This window comes from Stegastes partitus, unplaced genomic scaffold (assembly GCF_000690725.1).
Source record: "Stegastes partitus isolate 25-593 unplaced genomic scaffold, Stegastes_partitus-1.0.2 Scaffold647, whole genome shotgun sequence".
Lineage (NCBI taxonomy): Eukaryota > Metazoa > Chordata > Actinopteri > Pomacentridae > Stegastes > Stegastes partitus.
The window spans coordinates 140380-168377 of NW_007578378.1; the positions used below are offsets into that span (position 1 = coordinate 140380).

The 27998-nt window shown below is 42.3% G+C and overlaps 1 protein-coding gene and 1 long non-coding RNA gene across 2 annotated transcripts in view; one reads left to right on the forward strand and one right to left on the reverse strand.

Annotated features, from left to right (window-relative positions):
• Window positions 1–21243, reverse strand: part of LOC103363267 (Down syndrome cell adhesion molecule-like protein 1) — a 55391-nt gene extending 34148 nt beyond the window's left edge. Inside the window, exons 1-3 of the mRNA XM_008289946.1 lie at window positions 21021–21243; window positions 10267–10587; window positions 7676–7822 (exon numbers count right to left, since the gene is read on the reverse strand). Of these exons, the coding sequence (XP_008288168.1) occupies window positions 7676–7822; window positions 10267–10587; window positions 21021–21243 (691 nt within the window). The remainder of the gene's footprint in view (window positions 1–7675; window positions 7823–10266; window positions 10588–21020) is intronic.
• LOC103363265 (uncharacterized) lies at window positions 14779–27533 on the forward strand. Its single transcript, XR_520493.1, has 3 exons — window positions 14779–14790; window positions 23735–23738; window positions 27450–27533. It is a non-coding gene; the product is annotated as an uncharacterized LOC103363265 (long non-coding RNA).
• The last annotated feature ends 465 nt before the right edge of the window (window positions 27534–27998 follow it).

Below are 27998 nucleotides of genomic sequence, written 5' to 3' on the forward strand. Positions count from 1 at the left end.
CTGTCTCTAAGTGTAGCCCTGTGATAGACTGGTGACCTGTCCAGGGTGTCCCCTGCCTTCACCCTGAGTCAGCTGGGATAGACTCCAGCCCCCCCTCGACACTAGTAGAGGTGTATAGATAATGGATGGATGTCTTAGTGACCACTGAAACTACAGTTCTGACTCTTTTTCCATTCATTATCATTGGGACTTGGTGTTGTTAACTGAGGGCATCACCAAGATGGGTGGTAAAGCTGAGTGGTGAGGCTGGCGTATAAAAACTGTGTGCAGTCATGGATTACTGCAGTGTAACATTCCAACATTCAGTAATCACATTAACTAATGCATGCAACTAAAACTTATTCTTTTCAGTGAGCTTTGTGCTGGTATGGGTGAAGCTTAACGTTATATTGTTAACTGGCAATCGTGACAGTTCAACTTAGGACATGTTCAGCAGTAACACAAAAATAAGCTGTTTTTAAAAAAATAAAAATAAAAACCTCTCTTCAGGGAATAAATAAGTAAAGAAATTCATTCATTTAAAAAAATAAAATTAAAAAAAAAAAAGTGTAATACAGTAGTTTTTTTAGTCATAACCCTAATGTCGACTCTTCATCAACTGATTGGGTGATGAAACTTAGGTTAAATGTTATTATTTGTTGCAGGTACTACCTGTTCACAAATATTTATCGAAAAATGAAGTGAAGGCAATTATAGGCCAGTAAGAAGTTATTATTAATTGTTATTGTTATAATAATCTAAGTTATACCCTGGTTTTCACAATAATAATAATAATAATGATAATGATAATAATAATAATAAAAGTTTATATTGGACATTTCTTAGTAAGGTTACAAAGAAAAAATAATAAAATTTGGTCTTATTTTAGTAGGTTTGCCTCATCAGACTTTGTGGTTCCAATATTGTTGTCCTTCAGCATCACTCTGACAAATAACATGTTACCAAAACCAAAAATAAATTATGCAAAATCTTTAAATGAGACTGCAATTTGAATTATCTGTAATTCTTTGAAGCCTTGCGAACTGTAAATGTACCACAAACTTCAAAAACTCTCTCTGTTCCTCTCTCAGTGTCTCTGTGCTCTCACACTGCCTGGCTTGAAGGGTGAGATAGTGGCCAGACTCCTGTCAGAGTGATGTGCTCGCAGGGGCTTTCCCATCCTTCCCTCTTACACTGAGTGACACTGATACACTGATGCACTGTAAACATGCCCATACTGCATGCATGTGTGTGTGTGTGTGTGTGTGTGCGCCTGTGTGCGTTTGATGGAGACACAAAGAGAAAAAAAGGCAGTTGGGGAGGGGGGGAAGCAACAGCGGCGGCGATAGAGTGTGTGCATTTCTGTGTTAAGTGCACGTGAGCAGGCGCGTGTAGTAGTGTGTAAATAGTCAATAATAGGCGACACTTGTCAGCCCTCCGCTCTGTGCACACAAAGCCTGTGGTTGGGCCATTGTTGAACTCTGCCTCTCCACGCCACCCCCACCCCTGCACTCCCACCCTCCCACCCCACAACTGGGCCTCTCAAGCAGAGATAATTATGCCTATTGTGACCCGTGTGCACACAGACAACACGCACGCACGCACGCACACACACACTTGTTTGTGCTAATTAACACACCCACCCACGTGCCTACTCAACCTAACTGAGTAAAAGATGGCTGCCAGCACCCCATCTGTTCCTGCCCCGCTCTCAGTCGACTCTCGGCACACTGGGGCAAATGTGAGAGGGGCAAGAATATCCGGAGAAAGTGAAAGAAGAAGGTGAGCAAGCTGCTGAGCAAGTGGTATCGACTTATTTGGCAGATTTGGCGGGCAGAGAATAAATACGCTTCCACCTTTTCCTCCTTGTTTTCTCATTTCCTAGGCGGTGTGATCTTGCAAGAAGCTGCTCATTGTTAGATTTCGGTGTCGCTGCCATATGTTTGCATGTGTACGTACATAATAGCGGCAGCAGCACCTTCATCTGCATGATTTAGTCCCCCCACTAACCCCCACCTCGTGGCCTGCTGTGAGCCACATGGGACAGAGGCAGGGGTAGACGAGGGAGAGGTGAGACAGGGATGATGAGAGACCCAAGGGTGATGGAGAGGGGGGGGAGTAGAGGGCGACAGTCGATGGGGTTCTGTTCCAAGAGCCCTGGGGATGCCACGTGCTCCCCGTCCTCCTCTGTCACACAATGTCCTGATGCACCCGGGCAGCCCGAGCACAACAACAGGACAGCACAGCAGAGCGGCGCACCAGCGGCCTTAATGTATCCCGAGTTAATGTTTAATGAGCACTCCGTATTCAGGCGGCTTCATGCAAAATCTGAAAATGGCTTTATTGTGTTACTTTTGCGGGGCCGTGTGTGCAAAGCTTGTACGGTTGTACTTACTAGAAGCGAGTGTGTGTGTCAGACCAGTGTTTACATGAGTCGGCGGTGTCCCAGACAAGTGTATCCATTAATGTATTCCTGCTCTGAGTGCACAAGCACAGATTTACAAACACACATGGTGTCCTAACACACTGCTGCTCTCCATGAGGTCTCTGTGCCTTTGTCACCTCTCTGCTGCACCTGTGTGGAGCCTCATGACACTAACTTTTTAATTACTGGGAGGAAAAGCTGGACGAGGTTCATGTAGTACTAAAGGGGCACTGTATGTACAACTAGAACATATTGTGAATAGTTACACTGTATTTAACAGATGCGTATATTCTAATACGCAAACAACAGCTCAGAGAAACTTTGTATTTCTATAAATGTATAAAAATTAAATTTTTCTCTATGTGTCAAATTATTTTTAAATCAGCATTTATATTTACAGACAGGTGACACATTCAAAGTAAAAACAAAATCAAGTGTTTTTGGAAGGTTTTGGACCACCATGTGCTGTCAGAGCAGTGTGAGAGCTCCTCAGAAGTTTCTGAACTCTACAGTAGAGACGGAACGACGTTCTTCCAAAAGAATTTTTCTCATTTGTTGTTTTGGCTCAAAATCACCCAAAGATGTCCACTTTGGTTGCAAAAATCGCCTCCCAAAAATACATTGCTATAAAAATAAACTGGATTCTCATTTACATTTTAAAATAAAAATGCATTTTCTCCCCAAAAAGGTAAGACTGAGATGTAGCAGGAAAGGCTTCGAGTTGGAAGGAGTTACAAAGTGAATGTAAGCAGGAGTCGAGGACGGTGGAATAAGTCAGCAACAGGACCTGGGGCTGATGACCCATGTGGGACCATTATTGTTAGACTTAAATATCATTTTCACTCCTTATTTGGTTATATTTTGACACCAAAACTACGAGGTTAGATTTAGGAAAACTTTGGTTGATACTTTTACAGCTACAACTACATGCCAGAACCAAAATTACTTGGTTAGGTTTGGGTTAAAATACAACACTGTCACAACATGATTGAGCTTTCTCTTCTATTGTTACCAGTGTGATAAGTCCTACTCCATCTATTGTATGAATGGCTACCTGAAAAAAGTATTAAAAAGTATTTGTGATGCATTAAAACATAACAATTTTCTGCCTTTTTATAAGACATAACATCTATTGCATAAATGATGACCTGAATAACTGATTAAGAAACAGTAAAAGAGGCGGCGCTGCTCCTCTCATCAGCACCAAACTTGGTCACTCTAGATAAATCAGCCTAATTACTGCATCTATATTATCCCACAAATTGATCAACTCATCTGTAATGCTCTAGGTGTTAATGTGGATGTGTGTGAGTGTGTGCATGTGGCTGAGCATCGCTGTGTTTGCTGAACCTGCTGACATCCAGCAGGGACCCGAGGGGCAGAGGATTGATCTGTAATGTAGCCTGTAAGTGACCTCGCCACCTGGTGACTCCCATTAGGATCCAAGTTTGCATTAAGACCTGATAATTCAGCATTTTATGCACTGACAGGTTAAACGCAGGTTAAATTCACCACACAGGGTCCAAACTACACTGATGTGACTGCACACTCCCTTTCTTTCACAGTTTTCTGTAAATGTACAGCACAGAAAACTTCCTGGTCTGTATGCATCTGTGAGTGGAAGTTTGGAGTGAGACTGAGTCGGGAACCACAAAAGCAGAAAAAGTGCTTCATATATGAATAGAGTTTACTGACCCTGGTTTTCTGATCTCATCTTTACACTGTCATTTTTTTCCCCTCCTATTTGTGCTTTTCAGCTCTGGGTTTTACGGCCATGTGTATCAAATTACTGTGCAAATACATCAACAAGACCAAACTGTGTGGCAGGTGGATTAGATGGAGCATGGTTGGGCATCTTCTGCCGACCACCATGTGGCTGCAGCCATCTGCTGGTCCAGTCCCTATTCATCGGAGCCACTCATTAGCTTTCTGCTGGTTAGACTGACGGCCTCGATCTGCAAGCTGAACCCTCTCTGTGTCCCACTGTTGTTTTTATTCCCGTCCACAAACCCTCCATCTCTCTGTCTCCGCTCCAGCTCTCCTCCTTCAGATCACTGCTCAGACTAGCGGGCCTTCATTGTCTCATGAGGGTCACACACACACTCTCTCTCTCTCTCTCTCTCTCTCTCACACACACACACACACACACACAAAGCTTAACTACAACAGGGATGATATGGGACGGGGAAGTGAGAGGGAAATAGGTCAGTCTGCCTGCACCCCTCCCCTCTTAAACCCCCTCACTGTCCTGGCTGGACGGGAAAGTGGGACAGGCAAGGGGACAGTTACACACACATGCACATAAACACAAACACGCTCACACGCACACATACGATGCTCCAGATGGGGAACATGTGTGTTTGACAAAATGGAACCTGTTGGGGTTCAAAGGGCAGGCCTAGCGTTGTGTTATGTCATCGACTCAACCTTCAGACCAGTATGTGATCGCGTTGCTGATCAGAGTCTGCACATAATGGTTTCTACGTAGGCATGGAGTGAAAACACACCATTCAGATTCACTTTTTTTTACTTTTAATTCAAAGGAAACAGGGCGGTTTAGTCACTCGTGTATTCTTACTTTGTATTCAGTTGGTGGGAAATCAGAGAGGAGCGATACAGGAAGGAACTATGGAGGGATTCAGCCTCGGGTCAGTGGTGGCACAAATGCTGCATTGAAGGTGAATGACTCTAAAGGATCACTACCTCTGATAGAACTCAATTAAAAAGTTGAAAAAATAAAACCAAATCAAGCAATAAACAAAGAAAGCTAATGAAGTGATGAGCTCGAATTTGGACAAAAGCATCTCTTGCACTCTGACGTTTATGGCCGAGATGCATTGCTGGAAAAATAGATTTCTTCTTTTGTGTTGCAGCCATGCGACGAGCCAATCAAAGCCAACTCTGAGACAAAAGATTGTTTCAAAGATTCAATTCACAGAGTGCAGTGATGGCTGACTGCTTTGACTTGCTGTTTGCAGTGAATTTGGGCAGACAATGTCCCTCTTTATCAATACCACAGATAACACTGACGGGAGAGTATTTGCTACCACGGACACATTTAAAGGGGTCTGATCAAAGGAAAGATTGTGCAAATCAGTTGTTATAATTTTGACTGTTTGTCTACGGCCAGCTGGCAAAAAGTCCAGTTTCCCTGCAGCCTCTCGTCACCCTGAAGCCCACAGGTCCACGTGTGCATCTTCACTCACTCAACATTAACTGCCACATCCCCTCTGCTCTGTTTCTCAAGACAAGCTCAGGAGGTTGTGATAGGCAAGACATGCAATCACCCACTCACTTACATGCAGAGAGCTTTCAGTCACAAAATCAATTTTAATTTTCACATCTTCATTAGATTCATCCAGACAGTCCTTTGCTGGCCACGTCGGGGCAGAGCGAAGCAGAAAGCGAGTGTGAGATGTTGAACTGAGGAGCAGGACATCAGCATCAATAATGTTTCACACTGGACTGTTTGTATAACCGCACGTAGATGTGTCCGTGTTTGCATGTATTTGGTGCATCCATGCGAGAGTGCGATCGCGATATTCAGATTATGATCTGTTCTGCAGACGCCGCCGATTGGCTGTGAGGATGCTGAGGTCACTGTTTTGATCAGTGGAGGTCAAGGTTGAACGCGACCACGCTGCGAGTGTTCGCTGTGCTCGTGTTTGCACAGAAACGAGAGCTGAGTTCAGTGAGCAGCTCATCATGTTCAGCATCTGATCCTCACACTCACTGCTCATCAAGTGACCTATATACCCCTAATTACACACAGCAGCCTCACGACGGCACACACCGATACAATCCATAGAAAGAAACTGTGAAGATGCACACTGAGGACTTGATCTGCTGTATTTATGTTCAGGAATCATGAGAGGCGGCTGTGAACTAAACGCGACGTCAACGACTTAACAGTAAATGAGTCACGCAGAGGAAAGGTAAAAGGAGGAGAAAAGCAAAGCAAACATAGAAAATTAATAATGTTGAAAACAATAAATATGAAACAGAAAAGAAACATTTCCATCTGTTTGACTGATGTGTAAAATATGAGCCACTTGTATGTGTTTAGTGAAATAAAAAGCAATCTGTGGAGAATAATACACTCATAGCAGTGATTTTGTCAAAGTTATTAGTGAAAACCAAACTGAGGCATTGTTTTGAACACATGAATCATTGTTTCATAGTCATAAAAGTGCATTGCAAGCATTTTTTTTGGTCATTCACACAAAACACGCAGCTCCTTAATGTTGAATATTTCTGCCTGGTTGGTAACTAAAGCCAAAGAAATAACACAAAGTACAGTAAAACGCTACACTACTGTGCGTGAAAAGTCAACTAGATGTCGAAAATGATAAACTACTGCAACCTCAGTGCATGTATACGTGTAACACAGTGTCTGTGTGTTTTGCATACATATAATATAAAACGCCATCTGCCAGGACCTGAGGCCGTTCTTGCCCTACTACCCTCCTTGCTTCTCCTCCTTTGGTTTGTTTTTCTCTTTCTATCTCACGTCCCTCTCCCCTACATTGTTGTTGCGAGTGTTTTAAATGCAGAAAACAATCACGCGTGCATCTCAAATGCAGAATCACCTGATAAAGAGCACATAATGTATCTACAAAGGGCCAGACAACAGACATAACGACTAAACTCGACATTTCTCTGTCTCTGTCTACTGCGCACACACACACACACACACACACAGACACACACGCACTCACATACAAATGAGGTTAATGAAGATGAATGTAGGGGCACAGTCCTATTGACATCCTGTGTCTCTAATTGTGGCCCTGTTCTTCAAGGACAAGGTGGCAAGACAAGCAGGGAGTGGACAGAAATAGATCTGATGAGGAGAATTTGTGGAACAGTCATGCGACTTAGAAAGGGAGTCTGTCTTTGGTTTTGTTCGTGTCAAGCACAATTCAAGGCAGGAGTTGACATTAGGTGGAGAAAAGCAGTGAGGGAAAGAAGGAAATGTCCAAAAAAAAATTTCAAAAAGAGGAGGACAATACGTGCAGGAGGGAAGGAAGGGGAAGGGGAAGGGGGAGGAGGAGGAGGAGGAGGACCAGATCAGTGATCCAGAACAGTGAGCAGACAGCAGACACGAGTTAAGAGTTCGGTCAAACACAGCGGCACATCAGCCGTCCTCACACAAACACACACACACACACACACACACACACACTGAAGATAAAGACATACCCAAACCCAACAGTCTCAAATCAATCAAACTGTCCACTGCTCCAAATTCACTCATGTATGATGTCCTACCTGGGACGATGGAAACGGTGTCTCTCTCCCAGGACACGACGCTGACATACTCCTGCACGGCGGCGGGGATGAGGCACTTGAACACAGCTACGTTGCCCCGCATTGAGCGCTGGTCCGCCACCCGCACGGTGTAGGGCTCCCTGAAAACTACACACAAACAATATTAAAGTGGTCTAAATGGTATTTAATGAGCTTTTCCAGCAAGGAGCAGCACAGTTTTTATTATAAAAGGAGGTAAAATGGAAACATATTGATTTGATCTACACAACATTTTCCATCCAGAAAATGTGTTGACAGCACGTGAGCATCATCAACACACCAGCACAGCAGCATTAGTCCTCTTCTGCGACAGAAACAATAATCAATCCGTGTTTGCATCATCAAAAACAACACATTAACACTCCAGAGCAAAACACCCTTTCATCAATTACCACCGCTCTCCACTTTTATTCATCGGACATTACTGGACTACTCTTGTGTATTGTTTGAACTCTTCTAATCCTGCCCCTGCTTTCACCACAAATGGCACAAGCCGCCATTAAGCAGGATAATCATGGAAATTATTTTCTAGCTTTGGCATGACATCACCATGAAACACGGATCCACTGTTTTGTTTTGTTTTGTTTTTTTATTGCACAGAACTTCAGAGTGAGCAGCACAAACTGAAGGGTTATTGGTGCTTTGGTTTATGCAGGTTCATGCAATATTTTACACTCTGTTGAATGAGCAGGGGGCTCATTAGCGAAATCACATGAAAGCTAGGACGTATCTGAAGGTTGCTAAGAAACTGGTTTGGAATCCCTTCCCTGGTAACAGACACGATGACAGCATGCATACATTCCTGCTGCAAGACGGGAAAACATGCACGGAAATTTACATCTTGTTTAAATAGATGAACAGAATAAACCAGATCTGCTGAGCTCTTTTGAATAGAGCGAAAACGCCTCTGAGGTGGATTTGCGGCGATGTTGTTGTTAGCCGTAGATCCAAACGTGATCCCGGTCAGTTGTGCAATGGCAGGCCGAGCACAAAGCCACATCCTGTCTGACCGTAACCTGTGCGCCAAATCGACCAGGGTCTGACAGAGGACGCTGGCTGCAGGATGTTTGGTTCATCCTAATCCCTCGGCTCCTGAGGCCGGGCTTTTGGGTCATGTGGGAATGAAGGCAGGAACCGGCTGGCATGCAGCTCAGAGTCCTGGCTCAAATCCTCAACTTGGCACTAGTATTAGTATTAGAATGAATATGAGTATTAGTTCAGGTCGGTGTTGGGAGGCAGAATATGAAAACAGATGTTGATGGCAGGAGGGAAGGGGGAGGGACCCACTGGCCTGAATGAATGATGGGAAAGGGGGAGGGCGGGACAAAAGATGCAGTGTAAATATAATCCAGCTGTAGTTTGATCCAGCTGTGGTTCACTGCATCCGTTCATTGGGAAAATTTTGCTTTTTTTTCCTTCTTCTTCTTCTTCATGAATCTCTTCTAGAGCTGGAAGAGCCCAAAACCCCAGATGTACCATTTTACTTTAGATGAGGTCTCGCGTATTAAAGCAGCCTCACTTGGTCTAATCAATGGAAAGCACCAATTAGGTTTGTTAATGAGAGATAATTAAAGAAGTGTGCTGTGGCTATATTTAGTCTGGCACAAGAGGACAGTTTGAAGAACGAGGGAGCAGGGAGGAGAAGGAGGACAGAAAAGAGAATATGGTGGCAACAGAGGCAGCTTCTGGTCAGAATTTCTATAAATAGACCACCTACAATATCAGCTAGTGTTTATTAATGGATGCTTTATTCTAATGGAAATTAAAAATATATTTGTTACTACAAAACAAATCTGTATTATTGGCCCAAAATGAGGCTTGGGTTATTTTTAAGAAACAGTGTACACTTTTAGTTTTTGAGTGAAAATTCTCGCTGACATATAAAAATGGTGATAAGATTGCTAACACTTAAGACCACATCTTCTCATTATCAGGCAGCGAACAGCTTTTCACACCTTACAAACCTCTAAAAGTCACTGCTTGAGAAGAATTCAAGTGGCTGTCAAGTTCCTGGTGGCCTTTGTTGTACTGACCTTTAACAAAGTGAAGGACTCTCATTGAGGATGAGCCAGTTTGGTAATAAAACCTACTGTCTCAATTTTCCTCCTTATCTGATCTGGTCTAAAAATCACAGGAGACGCGATACATAATTTAAAGCGTTGCAAAAGGTTGTGTTTTGGATTTCGTTCTCCCAGATGGTGCCATGCCGTAGATGGAGAGGTTATGTCGGTGTAAAGTGCACTGGTTCAACACCAGCTCAGTCAAATAGGTGTGAGCAAAGGCCGAGGCCTGCTGTAGTATGTGATGCAGATGTTCTCTCTGTAGACTCTGTTCTAGGTCAATCTGTGTTCAGGTCGAGGCGGGCTATTTTAGGGCAGGTGATTCTGTGTGTGGGTTGGGCTTTTTGCAGCTGCCAATCACATCTGTTCTACTTTGTGCTTTCGCAACTGTCTCTTTTTGTTCCGCCCGTTGTAGCTCACTTTAACTTTTGCTCCATAGATGCCATGTTTTTACTTTTCTTTGCTCTGAGGCAAACGTTCCGTCCAACTCACCAGCTTTGATGCGGATGTTGGGGCTGCGGATCTTGCCGGCCTGGTTTTCGGCAGTGCAGAAGTAGTCGTTGTCATGGATGTAGCTGTTGTAGGCGGAGGGCGAGAAGGGGTACAGCTGCAGGGTGCCATTGGCGTGCACGTGTCGGATGTGGGGCACGTCGTAGATGTCGTCGCCGGTGGCCAGGTACCAGCGCAGTATGGCACTGGGGGTGCCCCCTGCTGGACAGGGCAGGGACACCCCCACCGAGCTGGAGTAGGTTACCCTCTGCAGGGAGGCATTCACAAAGTACAGCCTGGTGGAGCCCACATCCTCACTGTGTACTGCAGAGACAAACAGACAGCACATCGTCACTTAACGGGCCGACGGGGAAGTGAAAGGCCAACGATGATGAGCGCCTGTTATGTGCCGCACACACAGTGTAAACACCTGAAAGCATGAATAGAAGCTAATCGGATTTCACCGCCATTGATTTACAGCAGTAGGCGTCACAGTGAGGGGTAAAAGTTGAACAGAGTGGGAACGTCCTTCAAATGTGTGGTGAAATAATCATAACAAATGTATGTCAAATGTCCAGCTGCAAACATCGGTCATGTGACGCAGAAAGCCAGGGATTTGGGCTAAAGCCTGTGATGGTTTAGGTGGATGGGAGGAGGGGGAGGAGCCTGTTACCTCCATACACTTTATGCACACAAAGACAAACAGAGAGAGAGTGGGAGGGAGAGAGAGAGGAACATGCAGATAGGTTATGTGATTGGAATTTCTATGCCAGACGCAGAGATTTAAGTCTATTTAATCTCCTTACATATTTAACACACACACACACACACACGCACGCACGCACACACTCACAAACACACATAGGAATGGTATTCATTGGCACTCAGATTAAACACATACACCTCCAGCAGAGAAAGGAGAATGAGGAGAGGAAAGAAAAAGAAAGGGGGGGTTGTCTCATAATTTGGGGTCATTATAGGAAAGATTAGAAGAGAATTTATTTGAGGGGGGTGCTGCTGATGGACAGATGTAGATGTTAACCACCGCTGACTCTAAATTATGTCATCTAATATTCGCCATCCACCACATGTTCATCCTCTTACAGCCGAATGCAGCCCAGAAAGACTTTAAAACATCATCGAAGACAGTAAAAGATCATAAAAGAGCGAAGATTTTGATCCAAATAGGATCAAATTAGCACTCAGCGTAGTGTGGCGGCTGTTCAAGCAGAACTGAGAGTTTTCTTTACACAAAATGGAGATTTTTCTCCATTTTCTCCCATATCGCCCTGTGAGTAAATACTGCTTGTAACGACAATATTCATTCATTAAAATTAATCAAAATAAATAAAATGTTCAGTAAGACAATCAGCAAGTTTGGATTTATTGACACTATAGTTACTGTTTGATTAAATTAAATGCTTGTAAATGTAATAAATGCATTTATTTAGATATAATCACCGACTTTATGTGACAGCATAAAACAAGGCGTCAGGTGTTTTGATAATTGATACTCCTTGTAATAATGCTGAATACTTTCACATCTCTTTATGTATTTAATACACTCATTCAGTGCATATCAACATAGTGTGTTTTGCAGTCCATCGTTTTATCATTTCATCGTTTCATCGACTGGTTGTGGTGCAGTTACATAACAGCTCATGACTAAAAAAATGTTAGGTTGAAGGTCTGGGGCTCAAATGAATCGAATAATGTACATTTCTTTTCGAGAATATAACTGAAAAATCCAAAATGTGAAGAAATTAAACAAAACGACTGCATTACACATAACAAATATAAAGTGTAAGTAGTATATATTTATGACATGAACATTAGGGCTGCAACTATTACCTATTTTAATATTTTTGTTTAATTGGTTAATCATTTTAGTGTGATAAAATCCATCACAGTTTCAAAATGAAGGGATATTTGATTTATCATCCCATAAGGAGAAAGAAAGCAACAACTTGTTAGAACTGAGAGGCTCCAGATAGGATACGACTGGCATGTCTGCTTGAAAAATTACACAAAAAAATGAATCCATTATGGAAGAGTTGCTTGTCATGTTTCTGTTGAGTGACTAATTGATCAATGGTTTCAGCCTTAAGAACACAAGGGACTCCAATCAACACAGTGTTGAGGCCTCTGTGGTCGAGATCATCTGTTGTCGGACAGATTTTTCTGACTGACTTGTCAAGTTAAAACACGCTGAATGTTTTGAAAGGTAGGCAAGCAAGGAAAGGATACATGTGTACATTTTCTTACATTATGACACTTTGTCATAACACTTGCTAATCGTTATCTTCAGTGCCAAAAAGTTTAAATACTTAGATCGCTTATTTGTCACTGTTAACTACCTCTTGTGCTGTACTAAGCAAGTAACAGCATTAACATGGTATTATTTAGGACTAATCATGTACTCGTGGGAAAACATCTCTGTTGTTGTTTTCATTGACAATGTTCACAGCACAACCCAAAACAGTTGTGACAATAAAAACCATCTATGTGAGCAGTGAGTTGTTTTTTTTTACATTGTTGCAGAGAATCACTGTCTTCATCATATTTGACACTAAAAGCAAATAGATCATCTGGAGCATTGAAACCAAATCAGGAGTGAAAACAAATACTGCATCTGATCATATGATGCAATTCTTTAGTGGGTTCATCCAAACATTCAGACTTTGTCATCATAAATGAAGCATGGCCTCAGGCTATAGGTGATGTTGACAGATAAACATCAACACGTAAAGCCTGGCAGAACAAATCATCTCCATCAACAGCGCTGGCACTGAGCTCAGTGCACCAGATCGGAGAAAGACGCGGCGATCTTCTCCATCCAGGGGGGGGTCAGTCAATAATTCCAGCTTTCTTTTAAAGAAGTGCTGCTGTCTCTGGTGTGGAGATTGATAAAGCTGGGCAGCATGTTACAGATGGTATATGAAAATGTGTCTGGCAGTCCGGTGGTGGGCTGCAAAAATCAGGTCAGACTCCCTCCCCTCTGCAGATTACTGATAATGGCCCCTGAGCATAAAGCCCATATTAAAGATTGCAATATCTATAATCTCCCAATGGGGGGACAGCACTAAAGTAGAGGAGTGAGGGGGTCACCCTGAGAGCTTGGGGGGGGGCTGGGCAGCAGGAGAACCTCTCATACAGTAGATTATATGGCCTGGGGGCCTGGGCACTGGGGGGGCAGGGGAGCACTGGGACTGATGGAGCAGGAAGTGGAATAGAAAGGGGATCAGAGCAAACTCCCAGCACTCAGAATCTGTCACAACCAGGCGAACATGCACACATGCACTCAGATGACACACACACACACATAAATACATTCACATACACACTCAGAAAGCTGCTCTTAGCGCTCAGTCATACTGGGAGGAGACAAAGCGGGTTGCCATGGTGGCGCTGGCACTTGAAAGCTGTAACTGAATAAAAAAACAATGCAACAATTTAACCTAACAACAGTGACCCACTGAACAATCTAAATTTAGCACCTGAAGTCACCGCTCCCCAAATTTTGTCACGTCGTCTCAAATATTAGCAAAAAAGCTGCTGAGGTGAGCAAATGTGTTTAAATGGAATATATTCTAAAAGTGAGCTCACTAAGTAAGCAGAGTGTACAGTTTAATAAGGATTGTGTGTCAGCGTCTAACACACCGAAATCTGCTGTTTGGTGTGTTTAGGTGTGTCGGGCACAGCATCATTATCACTTCACACCAGGTGCACTCCAACGCGCAACTGGCACAGCACTGGATTGTGCTGGACTGACAGAGTTTCCACTCCATTTAAAACCAGCAGATGAAACATTACCACCTGTGCTAACGGCTATACAGTCGATGGTTTGTGTGGCAGGAAAACAAAACGTCAACAATGTACCGGCAGTGAGCTGCACAATAAAGACTGCAGGTAAACATGCCTGCATCGTTCTAATGGCTTGTAGAGACTATGTCCAAATAAAACTGGTCAAAGATGAAACTCCAGCTTGGACAGTTGCTCACTGTCAACACTTCACTGCGTCTAATGTGAAATCTTTCTAACATTAGAGCACCTGAGTGCAAAGTGCCATCAAAATGAAGCATTACCACGTTTAATGCTCAGCTGATTGAATGTTCTGCTACACACAGCAATGGACACACTGAGCTGCTATATATCTGTGATCAAAACACTGCATCCTGTTGCATTTCACTTTATGGAATCTTGATCTCTTTGTTTTCTGAACACAATGACACTTACATGAGATAAATGTTTTCAGTTCTATGTAGTTTTAGTGTATCTGCCCTTGGGACTGACCGATTATTGGCAAATTATCAGATCCAGTATTCTGCACTTTTCTGATTATTGGCATTTTCTACTTTTCTATACAGACTCTCACTAAAGTAATACATTTCAAAATGTGTTATTCTGCCTCTGATGCAGCTGCCCCTCTGTTTCTGTCGTCACTCTGTCTTGAGTTAATGCCTCGCTCACATAAATGCATGTACAACACAAACAAAAACAGGCATTTCAATGAAGCTTTGTGTTGGAGTTTGTGTTATTCTACATTGTGACACCTAAGATTTTAATTGCAATTTATGTTTGTTATAAATACCTGCTATCAGTCTCCTTAATCACTAATAATCGGTATTGGCTCTGAGAAAACATCAGTCAGCCCTTAATCAATTGAATTATAAATTCATAAAAATAAATAAGTAAGAAATTAAAACATTCACTAAAGGTTTGTTTATAGTGGACAGGGCTGGGTAACGGGGCCTTTAACCATCACTACACCTCTGTTTTGGGCGTATTAACCTGCCAGTCAACTTTCTACAAACCTTTGCTTCACTGGGATCTTTGAGATAAAGGGCAGAGTATGTTTTGTTTTTGTTTTTTTAAATTACAGTCGGTGAAATGCCACAAAAAAAGAGAGTTGCGTCGTTAACATCCTGTCAAACCAGTAGACTAACAGGCCAGCAGAGCGAGCTTACATCAGGTAAAGGTTAATATTTTTACACCTGTCTGACTCCAGCACAAAGCAGACTGTTTGACTGGAAATAAAATAACACAGTTAACAAAACTACTTAATGTCCGCTCATTGTTGACAATAATGTTAAATGTGTACACCACAAGGTGAATGCCTCCTTATTATCCATGCCTTAACTTTCCATCAGCTCACATGCCTACATTAGTCATGGGCAGTGAATCGCAAATATTTTTATTATTTATTAAGCTCATGAAAGGCTGAATGATTTGAAGAAAATATCAAACTGCATTTTTTTCTGACAGATATTGTAGTTTGCTTTGTGATGTAATTTTTTTATCAGTTCAATATTCACTGTGTAACAGCTTTAAAACCTGTGATGGAGCATCACCACATGAGACAACATCAGAGGTTTGACTGTCAAACGTGAAGGACGACCTGAATTTGTAAAAACCATTGACATGACACTTTAAACCACAACCCCAGGTCTGATGCACTGCATAGCATACAAGTTAAATTGCAGCATTTGCAATTTGCTGATTGCAATGTTTAAAATCGCGATTTCAATTTGAAATCAATACATTTTTCAGCTTTTTTTTCAACAAATGGATTGTATATTTTCCAATAGTCCAAGATCAGGTCTTTGCATACTAGACCAACTGTTCAAAACTCAATAAACATTCCATTAAGGACAATCTAAAACTGCAAATCCTCCTGTTAGATTAATCAGACACAGAAAATTCTGCTATTTCAGAAAAATTACAGAATTTTTTTCCCGAAAATACCCTAAAAGTAAATGATTTCTTTTCTTTTTGCCTATCTTTGATAGATGCCGTATAAACAAACAGTAAATGAGATGAAAGAGAGCAGGTGATGGACACAGTAAAGGTACAGGATGGCCAGAAATCAAACCAGAGACTCGCAGCTCATGTGATTTACACCCACGAGGTCTGCACCCTAAACATTCAGAGTCGTTTTTTGTTGAGTGACTAACTGATCAATTAAGCAATGCATTTCTCTTAATAAACACAGAAAATTAAATTCAAACTTTAAGCGGGTGTTTACACCACTGTATCCCACACGCCCTGTTTATTTCAGTGACACCACCTTCCTCGGTGACGTCCACCAGGATCAAACCCCAGCAGCATGTGGACCGTCAGCAGCCTGATAACAGTACTGACCAAAGCTGTGGGCTTTTCAGTGTTGTTGTTGCTGCTGCAGTTCACCTGCACCCAGGAGGCTTCATCAACCTCGTTCAGACACAGCACCACAGAGAAAAGCAGCCCTCGCAGGAAGGTGCTGGAGGACTGATGGCACCGCTGGAGCTACAGCTTAGGCTGTCAGAGTCGCAGCCACTATTTTATACATCCTGCCAGAGAGCCACGCATGAATATGTATGTCAGGGAGGCAGAAGTCATAACCTATGCAAGGTTTCATCATGCATAATGCAGCTGATCTACGCCTCTCCAGGATGTGAGTGCGCGCAGGAGTGTGTACCAACACACACACACAGCCACACACACACACACACACACACACTTGACGTTCACAACTGTATTGTGATGAGGAGGTAAACAAACTCCAGAACCCCCAATGTTTCACATTCACTCATTCTCACATCCAGATGTCCCCGTGCCCAACCTCAGACATATTACATCCACATGCCGCCCTCCGTCTCTCCCACCCAACTCTTATCCTTTCATTTCTGTCTAATGGTAAAACAATTTCCGCAGCATTGCATCGTTATTTTAGTGATAGCAAAGGTCAAAAGCAGGATTCAGAGACGAGACGAGCACATCAGGCGAGCAATCTGTCAGAAACCCTCTCCTTCGCTTCTCGCTATTTTGGAAACAACTTCATTTCCAGACCGACTGCTGCTCCTGCGCTCTCTCTCCATCACTCATCCGTCAGGTGTTTTTGGGACAGAAAAGTTGTGAGTTTTGCTTTTCATAAGAGGGCACGGGGATTGCAACTGTGTGCGGAAACATAAAACGGCAGAGGAAGCGCTGGGAGCAGACGCACAGTAAGGAAGGGGTGTGAATTGAATATTGGTGAGATATAGGGGAAGGAGGAGGAAGGGGGGGGGGGGATAAAGATAGGCTAGGTGTAAGCTTATGAATAATCCTCAGGGGTCTGGCATAAGTAGGTGGTCGGTGGGTGGAGAAGTATGGGTGGTGGGTGGGGGCGAGGTTGTTGAGGTTACATCTAATCAACGGAGGGGTATCGCTGTTCCCCACCCACTGTCTTTCTGTACACCCTGTCCCCAACAATCTGCTCCCCAACCCCACCCACCCACCCACCACCACCCCCAACCCCCCCTGGACTGTGCTGTGTCAGTAAAAAAAAAAAAAAAAAAAAAAGTGTGCTACTTCAGCAGTCCCCTGGGACCTGCTCCCCCTCACATCAAAGCAGCCAGTTTCTCTCTTAATGTGAATATCAAATCTGTGGATCACAAGTCCCAGCACAGTCTGCATAAACTGCCCCTCCCCCAACCTTTAATTCTGCCTAGTGATGAGGGAGAGAGAGGGAGGGGAGTTACTGCGAGAGGAAGCGATGGAGGGAGGGAGAGATGGAGATAGAGAGATAGAGAGAGAGAGAGAGAGAGAGGGAGATCCAACAAAAACAACTACTTGCTTCAGAGATTTGACATTTGCTGAAACACTCCCTCCTTCTGAAAATGTGCAGCTCCGGCATCCAATAAAAATTTGGAGGAGGTCTGGCTCAATTTAGCATCAGTGTGTTGTTACACAGACTTCTTGCTGGTTAAAAAAAAAAAAAATGTTAATTTCGTACAGCTGATGGTTTTCGTTGGCATCTTCCTTTTTTTTTTTTTTATTGACTAGTTCTTATTCATAAGCTCATTTGGATTTATAATAGATTTAAGGGCGAATGGGAGAGCAGGGATGCCAGTGACAGAGCTGTGACGTCCTATTGGTGAGCTGAAAGTGCAATGAGCCCCTTTCTGCCGCTGACAGTCTCATCACCGGCACACTTTACCCACCATTTGGCCACAAATTTGACTGCAGCTATTTTTTTCTTCGTTAATTTGTGACGGATAACGGACATTTCTGCCATCAAACTGTATTTAACAGTGCAAGGACCTGTCCAATCAATCATCACCCTGACATTTTTTATTTAAAAAAAAAAAGTCTGTTCATATTATTTTACATTTTTGTTGGAAAACAGTTCCCTAATTTTCAATTAAAAGTACCAGAATCGTGTATCCAAGCTGCTGCAGAGACCAAAGTCCGGCCAAAATCACACCAAAAGCTCAGCACTTCTCCTTCAACCCCTCTTTAAAATGGGTGTTTTTGCATTGAAAACGTAAAATTAAATAATGCCAGGTTTGAGCCGGTATAAAATGGAAGGCCTGTGCCCTGCCTGAGTAATGATTGGCACCCCTGTGGACCACACAGCTCTGTCATTGAGTGGTGCATATAGCTCAGATTGCAGCTTTAATTGTGCAGCCTTGCAAAGGAAGCGCAGGGAATTGGACTGGGGAGGAAAAAGGAGGGGAGGAGGGGGAGATTTTGCATATTTCTATTTGTAGGGGGGGGTGAGCAGTGGAGAGAACAGGGAGAAGGGATCACCTTGGTTTATAGCTACACCTCTAATTAAAAGACAAGTTTTGCCATTTGAATTCCATACAAATCATTCTTTAAATTTAGTGTTACTAATTAGATTTTAAATTTCAAGTTGATAAATGGCCTACAGCAGGCCTGCGTATGTTAAATTTGATTTCATTCAGTGTTGATTATGACAGCAAATACAGTCTGGGAATTTGATTTGGGTTAAAATGGCAGCTAGAAGAAAACACATAATTTTATTTTCAAATGAGCAATTAAAAATCACAAGAAAATCCTACTTTTTAAAAAATTGGATCTAATGAAAAACTATTTTTTTTAAATACATGCATTGTGCTGTAATTGACAGTCTTAGTAATTAAAAAAACAAAACATACTTGTAGAAATGTAGTTTTATGTATTCTAGACCTTTAGATATTTTAGATATTTAGATTAAAGAATCTTGTAAAATAATAACAATAATGTTCATATTAATAACAATAAGTGAAGTTCTAGTTTGGAATAACATCCAAAAACATTTAACAACACATCCAACATTGCGCGGCCCCGTCACTTGCCCTCCTCCGCGCGCCCGTCAACACAAACACAGAAACACGAGAACCCCTGACGACGCACGCGCAGGCACGCGCCCGACCACGTCCAAGCGGGGTCCAGGTGCGCTATTAGTGCGGAACATGACCGGGCAAGTCTGTAATGTGCGCACATGCCCCTGGAGTTCCTCATTTGGTGAAATAAATTTGCGCATATTAATAAGAAGCCACCAAAAAAAAAAAAGAAAAAAAAAACCTGGCGAGGCTCAGAAATCTTTCAAGTTGAATTAACGCAATAAATCAGCAAACCAACAAATTCAGCGAATTTAAAACACACGTAGCTCACATTTAACTGACTGCTAATTGATAGAAATAATATCAAATGTGAGAAAATACCAGAAGTTCAAGTAACACATGAATCTAATGGCCTTTTCTGGATCTTCTGCACCGAAACCCGCCATATTCCAAATCACCACGTCCCAGACTTTTTTTTTTTTCGTAATAAATAAATGTGCACCTTTTTGAGGCCTGTGCTAATCAGGACAAAACAATATGTACACATGTCTGAACAGAACCAGCAGAGCTTACACGTACAAAGGCCCAGAAAATACTCTCATGCAGAGATAGTGTTGAATTTCTGTTATTTTCGACGCAGATTTGTTCAGGATTATTATAATGCACTGTAATAGCAGAAGATCAACTTTGCAATAGGGTCAGGGATTTGCTGCATATACTGAACAAGAAAAGGGAACAAAAATGAATCCATTTAAACAAATGAACCGCCTTTTTTCCCCTTGCATTTACAGGCAAAATTAAACAAAAGGAAAATTTCAAAAGAGCAAATGAATTAAATAAGGAGGACAAATCTGAATACACTAATTATGGCCTTTATGTGGGTGTAGACCTATTAAACTAATAAGGCCGATGTGGAGGGGAGAAAGGGGGCCTTTTATTTGTCATCCAAATTAAAATGGCAACAATTTGTCAGAAGGGAAAAAAAGAATTTAAAAGCCTTAAAATCTCATCTAAAAAAAAATAAGAGCAGCTCTGTGGAAGCGAGCGCCCTGTGCCAAATCCAGTCCATCAAAACAGCTGCAATTAGCACAAGGCTACACAATGAAAGCATCAAGATGTGAAAAATCTCAAACATCCACCTGAAAACTTTACAAGAGTGCAGCATTCCGAGTGGATTTGCTCCAAAATTGCCAATCAATTTATGTAATTGCAGGCCGATGCATGTTTTCATTTCTGTCTCACCCTCCCTCTGTATTTGCACCTCATTCTCCCTATTCAGCCATTTTACATATTCATAACTGGAGTTGGTAATGCGAAAACAATCCGTGCTATCAGCTCCATCTGAGGGCTCAGGCTCCGCTGCCTAAAACCACAAAACACTCGTGCAAAATCTTCCAAAAAAACACTTTTACGCATTCACTTTCTTAATATTTCCACTTGCTCAGCCGCAGCAGGTTTGTGCATTTTGATTTTAACAATCATTTTTTCAACCAATTTCCCATCACAACACATTCGATGACACACCACAAGCGCAAACCACATCATGCAAAGCGTCCAATTAATCCCACTGTCACTTTTCATTCAAGTTAAAAAATCAGTAGGTGTGCAGGGTGTGAAATATTCCAGGCATTTCTTGTTTTGGTTTTTTTTTTCCTCTTTCCCTCTTACCTTCTTGGAGAGAGTACAGCAGGAGTAAAGTTACAAGCCACATGCCATAAATAGCAGGTATATTTTTCAGGAATATTTGGCAATCCTGGCAAGTGTGAGGCGCGTTTTTTTGGCCAGGCGGGTCTCCGTGCTGGACTGGCGACTGTGCTCCCCGGAGGTCTCTCCAGCCCTGCTGCCCCGCTAAGCATGGAGGGGAAATGAGAGGCGCCTCGGCCCCGCCCATGTCCCCTCCTCTCCTCCCAACACTACCGTGCATACAAATCCATCCCACCCTACACTAATCAAACACCGCGGAGCGATAGATCAACAGCAAAGCCGAGGCTTGATTTGAGCAGAAAAGCGCTTTTTTTTTCTTTTCTTTTGGTCCAGTTGGGTCCAAAATTGGCGCCTTGTGCGAGCGGTGGAGCTGCGCAGACAGATCTGTTGGCACCTTGGAGAGCGCACCCACCTGTGCGCCCCTGATGACCGCGTTTCTTTGCGCAATGTGGATCTACAAAAGCCGCTCAGACTGTAAAGAGAAAAAAAATGTGTTCATTTCTTTTTCCTCTGGGTTTTGGGCTTTAATCACAAGGCCGTGGAGCTGCAGGACAGAGTAGGCTACAACTGTTTCTCTTTGTCTTTCGGAGCCATGAAACGTGCGTACAGATTTGCGCACAGAAATGCACTGCAGATAGAGAGGAGGAGTAGCGGGGTGTGGGGCATGGCACTTCCACGCAGCAGGTAAAACACAGCAGGTGAATGAAACCAGTATTAAAAGGTTTCAGTGAAGCTATACAACGAATCTGAGCAACTTTGCACATTGCTGGTTTCCCCTTTTCACCTCGATTTCTGCTGCGCCTTGGTGTGAAACGCTCCACTGCATGAGCGTAAACGAATGGAGGAAGACAAGTTGCAGGACACTCCCAGTTCATAGAATATTTAAAGTCACTGAGGAGGCTTGTGGTGAATCTGAAAAGTGATCCGCTGCTGCTACAGACGCTTCAGACCCAACAGCCTTGTGTAAACCCAGAAACCCAGAGAAAGAAAACTGTGATAAAAGGATTAAACTGTGCAGATGTTCAGCCAAAATCTGAGCATTCTATTCCAAAAGTTGGCTGATAAATTTGACCACAGTGAAAATGATTATTAACATTTTATTGCACCATTAATTCATTCATGTGTCCAGACACTGACACATCACACAACAGGCCCTGAGAGTTTGGCAACTGTATGAACTGAGTCTGGTGATTTATAGAAGAAGGTTTTCATTTTCCCACTGAAATAAATAAATAAATAAATAAATAATAATAATAATAATAACAATAATAATAATGATAATAAGCTACAGAGTTGCATATTTTCAGTGCATTTAATTTACTAACTATACTTGTAGCTCTGAAACTATGCAAAATTCATTTTAGATTTATCCAGATTAAAAGTGTAAAAATGCTCAGAACCTGAAGGGAGCAGAAGTTTTCACTTTCTGTACACATTTAAGCTCACAAGTCCGAGGTCTCGGTGACAATCAAAAAAGTAAACGTGCCAGAATTCTATATATGTGTAGGCCTCTGTGACTCTCGGGGGTCAGAGGTCACTCAATAAAACTTCTGAAGTCTTTAAAATGTACTCCAAGTAAAGGTCAGCAGCAGCTGCTCTCCTGCCTCCACTGAATCTGTAGCTGCGATCTGATCTGACCTGAGATTTAAGGTCTCTCCTGCACATAAAGGTCACTGCTGACATCTGCTGGTCAAACTTAAACCAGACATGCAAGTGGGCTCATTTTTGCACATTATTTGAAATTGATTTAGAGTTATATGACCTTGTAGATGTAGCTGCTTGAGAATTTTATTAACCAAGTGGTACTCTGCAGTGGTAATTTTTCAAAGCAATGTTAGTAGATTATAGTGGGAAACTGAGAAGAGCTTTGCCTACAGCAACTCTTCTGTGAAGTGATCACATTAATACGAAGGGCAAAAAAAAAATCTAAATTCTTCTTCAAATCTAATTATAAGATTTACTTTTTTAATGTAATTTATTTAAATGTATAATATATAATGCGTCGTTTCATACAAATAGAAAAAGAGAGACCTCTGGTGAGCAAAGCTGGCACAACAGAATAAAAATCAGCACTGACTGAAACTTACACAGCAGGCACATTTTGCAGATGTGGCCCAGAATAAAGGATACTTTATTCTTGATTATTCCTTTTGTAAAATATCTTTAAGCCTGAATGCACAAATACAACATATATGAACTGGATAACTCATATTTGGCCAAGGGGTGTACAGAAAATTTACAACCAATCATATGATCACAAAATTCTCATTGGACCCCTTTCATATCAGAGAGGTGGACTGTTGTGTTGATCAATGAAAATAAAAAAATACAAAATAATGATGTTATAATGTTGTAGTTTTTGTATATTTGAAGAGTAATTCATACAAGTGCATTATGATGTTATACCCATGTGTGCTTTTATAGAGTTAAATGATTAGTCCATCAATTTGCTTTGGCTCTGCAAAATTCATATTAATCCTCCTATTACCATCAAATTTACTGATATCTTTTGTCCTTGGGGTCAATCTGATCCCAGCAATTTAAACCTCCAGAAAATATCCTAATTAAAATTGTTACCCAAGTTCACAAGTAAATAGCCATTTAAATATAACCGAAAAAAAGATGTATTTAGAGACGTTATTCATTGAATGGAGACAAATTGATCCCAAAGATAATAGGAGGGTTAAATAGAGATTGGTCAAAGTTCACAAAGCGCAAGCCAATGTAAAATGACTTTTTAGCCGTAATATTTGTTAAGCGCCAAAAACAAAAACTACACTTCCCATAATGCACCTCATCCTCATAGTTTTTTTTTTTTTTTTAATATATATATTTAGGTTTTTCATTTAATAATCATTATGTCCAAACCCAGGGTCAGGACAACACAGCACTGAGTCAGAGCTGGAGAATGGTCTGACTGCACCTCATTATCATTCTGCTGTAAGAGAGAAAAAACACTGACTTGACTGAACCAATCACAGTTATACTGCTTGGTGCTACGCCCAGAATGTAGAAACAGTGTCCCTGTTTAACAGCCATGCGGGAATTGGTTTGGTGGAACATTTTTATGCAGGTAACTATTGAAATATACGGAAGCCGAGAGCGGTCGTTTTCCGCTACTGTTCTTTCTTCGCCGTTTTCTCGAGATAACGAGTTACTTTTCTCGTTATCTCGGGATAACAAGAATCGTTTTCTCGAGATAACGAGATAACTGGTGTTTGTGTTTGACCGCTCCTGTCCGGTCCAGGATGGAATCCCAGGTGTGTGGAACCTCCCACACACCTGAAGGGGGCCGGAGGACAGACGAGACCGGGCACGAGCGCTTCAGCTGTTCTCATGACACGTCATGTCGGAGTTCCCGGTCAGCTGTCTATATAAGATACGTCACACCAGGAAGTCCGATAACTTCTGAAGGCTGAAGTGACAGCTGAAACTGTCAACGGGATAATTATCTCGCTATCTCGAGAAAACGAACGCCGTTTAAAAAAATGTGCGGCCATGACCGCTCTCGGCTTCCGTAGAAATAGCTAACTCACTGAAAGATAAGAGCAGACGTACCTTCAGCGGCGGTAACACAGCTTCGCTAGCCCCGGGGTTCAGCTCACAGCTCCTAGGGAGTGGCAGACTAGCGAGCGAAACAGGCGGAGTTTTCAAAACTTCCAGCGAGGTGACTTCACCATCCTGTCAAGCTTTTCAGTTTGTTGTTAACACTTCAACAGTGAAGATGTATTAGCCCCGAGCTAAGTAGTAACCATTAGCGCTAGCCTTGCTAGTATGCAGCAAGCCTTAGCGCTATTCAGTTCAATTTAATTGTATGTATATAGCGTCAATTCGCAACATATGACATCTCATAACACTTCAACATAGTAAGATGAACTGTTGTCGCTACTTCGAAAACTTTTCTCCCAAAATCTCAATACAACCGTAAAGTTGTGTCAGGTTTTCACACCATAGACTACACCGCGCCGGCGGCTTTTCCTCCACTTTACTTCCGTGCGGGCGACATGCCTCGTTCCTATTGGCCGCGCCGACCTACGTCATAGTGTAGGGGTCAAAGTTCAACAAGGTCAACTTTCGAGCGCGCGCTCTCACCGACTTGCAATAGAAATGAATGAGAGCTTCTGGTGCCACGTCCTGTGTGAAAGTCGCTTTACTGCAAGATCCAAATCTTCAAAACTTGTCATTTTCAGCATGTAGCTTGCCTCTCACAGGTTGTTGTTACTGCTGTTTTTTTAATGAAGGGGATTTTGCAAACGGTGATATGCAGATAGCTGAAAGCAACGAAAAAGTTGTGTGAAATGACAGGTTTATACCCACAGTCTACATCCAGTAAGTCAGAATGTGATAACCCTGATGACAGGTGTATTTTTTAATGCATTGGCATATGGCCTGGATCTACTGTGGAATGTTTTTGTTGGCCTCACTTGCAGAGCATGTATGACATCAAGGTTGGGTAAGTCATAGGCAAAACAAGATTGTAAGCTTTTCTTTTGGGATTGTTGTGACTGCAGAGTTAGCATAATATGAGCAACATCTACAGACAATAGTGGACTCTGTAAGGGATAATGTCACAAAACAACCACCAGCTGGTCCTCGCAAAACAAATGCTGTCAAAGTGATGAAGACTTCAAAGTAAAAGACCTGTTTGATACAAAGTGGTCCATCCCAGCATCCATGAAGTTTAATTTAAAAAGGTATGGACCATCTTTAATCTGTTTCTGTGCAAAAGGACCGCAAACACCTTCCATAAAATATATAACAGAGAGTGACCTGTTTTTGCATCTGCTCTCACACTTAGTGTAGCCAGTGTCATTGATGATAGTGGAAGTGTGGTGTTGTAGCAGTAGCTCTGCCAACAGTCTGTCTATATTACGTATTCAATGTACAAAAAACACTAAATTTGACAAAGCTCCTCCAGAGTCACGAAAGAAATTATAATAGTTTTCACAGACTGAGTGGTGTTTTCGCACAACTAGAAAACTGTAAATCGGTGTAATCGGTGGATCGCTCATTTAAAGCAGATATCTTCATCTTGAAGTGCAACTTTACCTTTTCAATGATCTGTTTTTATTATTCTTCCTCCCTCTGCCCAGTAGGAGGCAGCTCCATTGGAGTTTGCTGTTGTACCTTTTCATACAAAGACAGAACAACAAGATAGATTTTATTCCAAACTTTATTAGATTCCATGTTTCTATAATAAAGAGATCAAGAGTTGATATGCATGAATGAGAGCTTGAAAATGGCGACATCATTTGAGAGCGAGCCAGAGCATTGCAGCTGTATATTTGTGTGCAGAGAGCAGCGGTGGAGGATGACTTGGTGAGTCTACAGGCTCTGCAGGGTCTGATCGAGTACAGGGGCTCCAGTCAACTCCGTGCTCCTCTCTGGATGTTCCCCGTTCACCCTGCGTCCCATCGTCACAACTCCCTGATCCAGGACGTCTCCTGCTGTTGTATTGCTTACAGAACCGTCACAGTAACTCCACAGGTGAAAAGTGACAATCTGTCAGAGGATTCGTTTCTGTTGTGATTTGCATAGTGTTGCTTGTCATCATAAGGCCCTCGCTGACACAGTCTCAGCATTCACCTGAAGCTTCGGTGGGATGCTCGTTCAAACTTTTCCAACCAACAGCAACTTACAGGATTTAGTCTTGTGCACTGAGAGAAAACCCACTCTTCTCGAGTTACATTGAATTATTGCAGTTACATGATTTTGTCTAACTTTGTGTTGAAGTTTCCAAAGTCACAACCGTAGCCCAAATAGAATCCGTTCTCACTCAAAGTTGGATTTTCTCTTTAAAGCTAAACAAGAACATGGCAAAGACACATATAACAAAAGTACATTGGCCGTAATATTTCTTTCCCTTTGAGTAACTGCAGCTTCTTTCTCGAAGGTACCAGAAAATCTACTTGTTTGCTCTCTTACTGAAAGTTAGATGAGTAGATTGTTGCAAACTCTCACAGCGGTGCATCAGATATGTAGCTTGAGCCAGGAAATGGTTGGGTTGCTAGAGTTGCTCTCTCCGATGTTAAAGAGATCAGCCTAACAGTGCATCTCACTGATCAAAACCTTATATGCAGTTTGCTTAATTCTTGCAGTAGCGTTGTCACTGTGTGGTTACCAGGCAACTAGATAACCTTCATAACCTCCCACAAAACCACAGGCCGACACTTTCATGTTTTAGCTTTTGTATGTGTTGATGCAACCTTTCGTTTTTGTGCTAACTGCAAATTCAGTGGTTGCTGTATAATAATAACAACTAGAAAATTTCCTTGCAGAAAATTTGAGAGTGGCACGGGAGTGTGCCGGGATTTAAATTAAGATTTTATAATTACCAAACCTACTAAACACTTTCAACAACCTAAACCTCATCTGTGTGGAGAGAGCAGAGAGGGAGGGGGAGTTGAGAGCAGGGTCAGAGCGTTGCCGGGCAACGAAGCACACAGCTGCAGCAGCACACAGCTGCGACAGATACTTAGTTTAACTGGCAAATCAGTAGAAGAAACCAGAAAGAGAAGACCTCAAACAACCACAATTTCCGTCAAAACCGTGTGTCGGAGAGAAAAGCCGAGCACATTGTCACAAAGCCAAGACCTTGGGCATTACAAATATGTATTCTTTATTTTCCTAGAGTGAAAAATGAGCGCACAATCATTTGAGAAGAAATGTGTAAATTTGTGGTCACACAGAGAATCCGCAGCCGTCTTTGAATGGGGGCAGATGGGGAAGGAAGAGAGACTTTTGGAGGAACAAGGCTCCAAAACTCCCCCAAACTTAATTCTGTGTGCTTCCAAAGTGACATTGTGAGTGGGAGGACAAATTTTCCTACGTTTTGATGTAAAAATCATGTCTGTGGCATAAAAACTGTGGCCAGGGCGACAAGTTAAAAAAAGATTTACTGTGTGATTTTTCTCTGAGCTCCCACTCTAGTGATGTCATCAC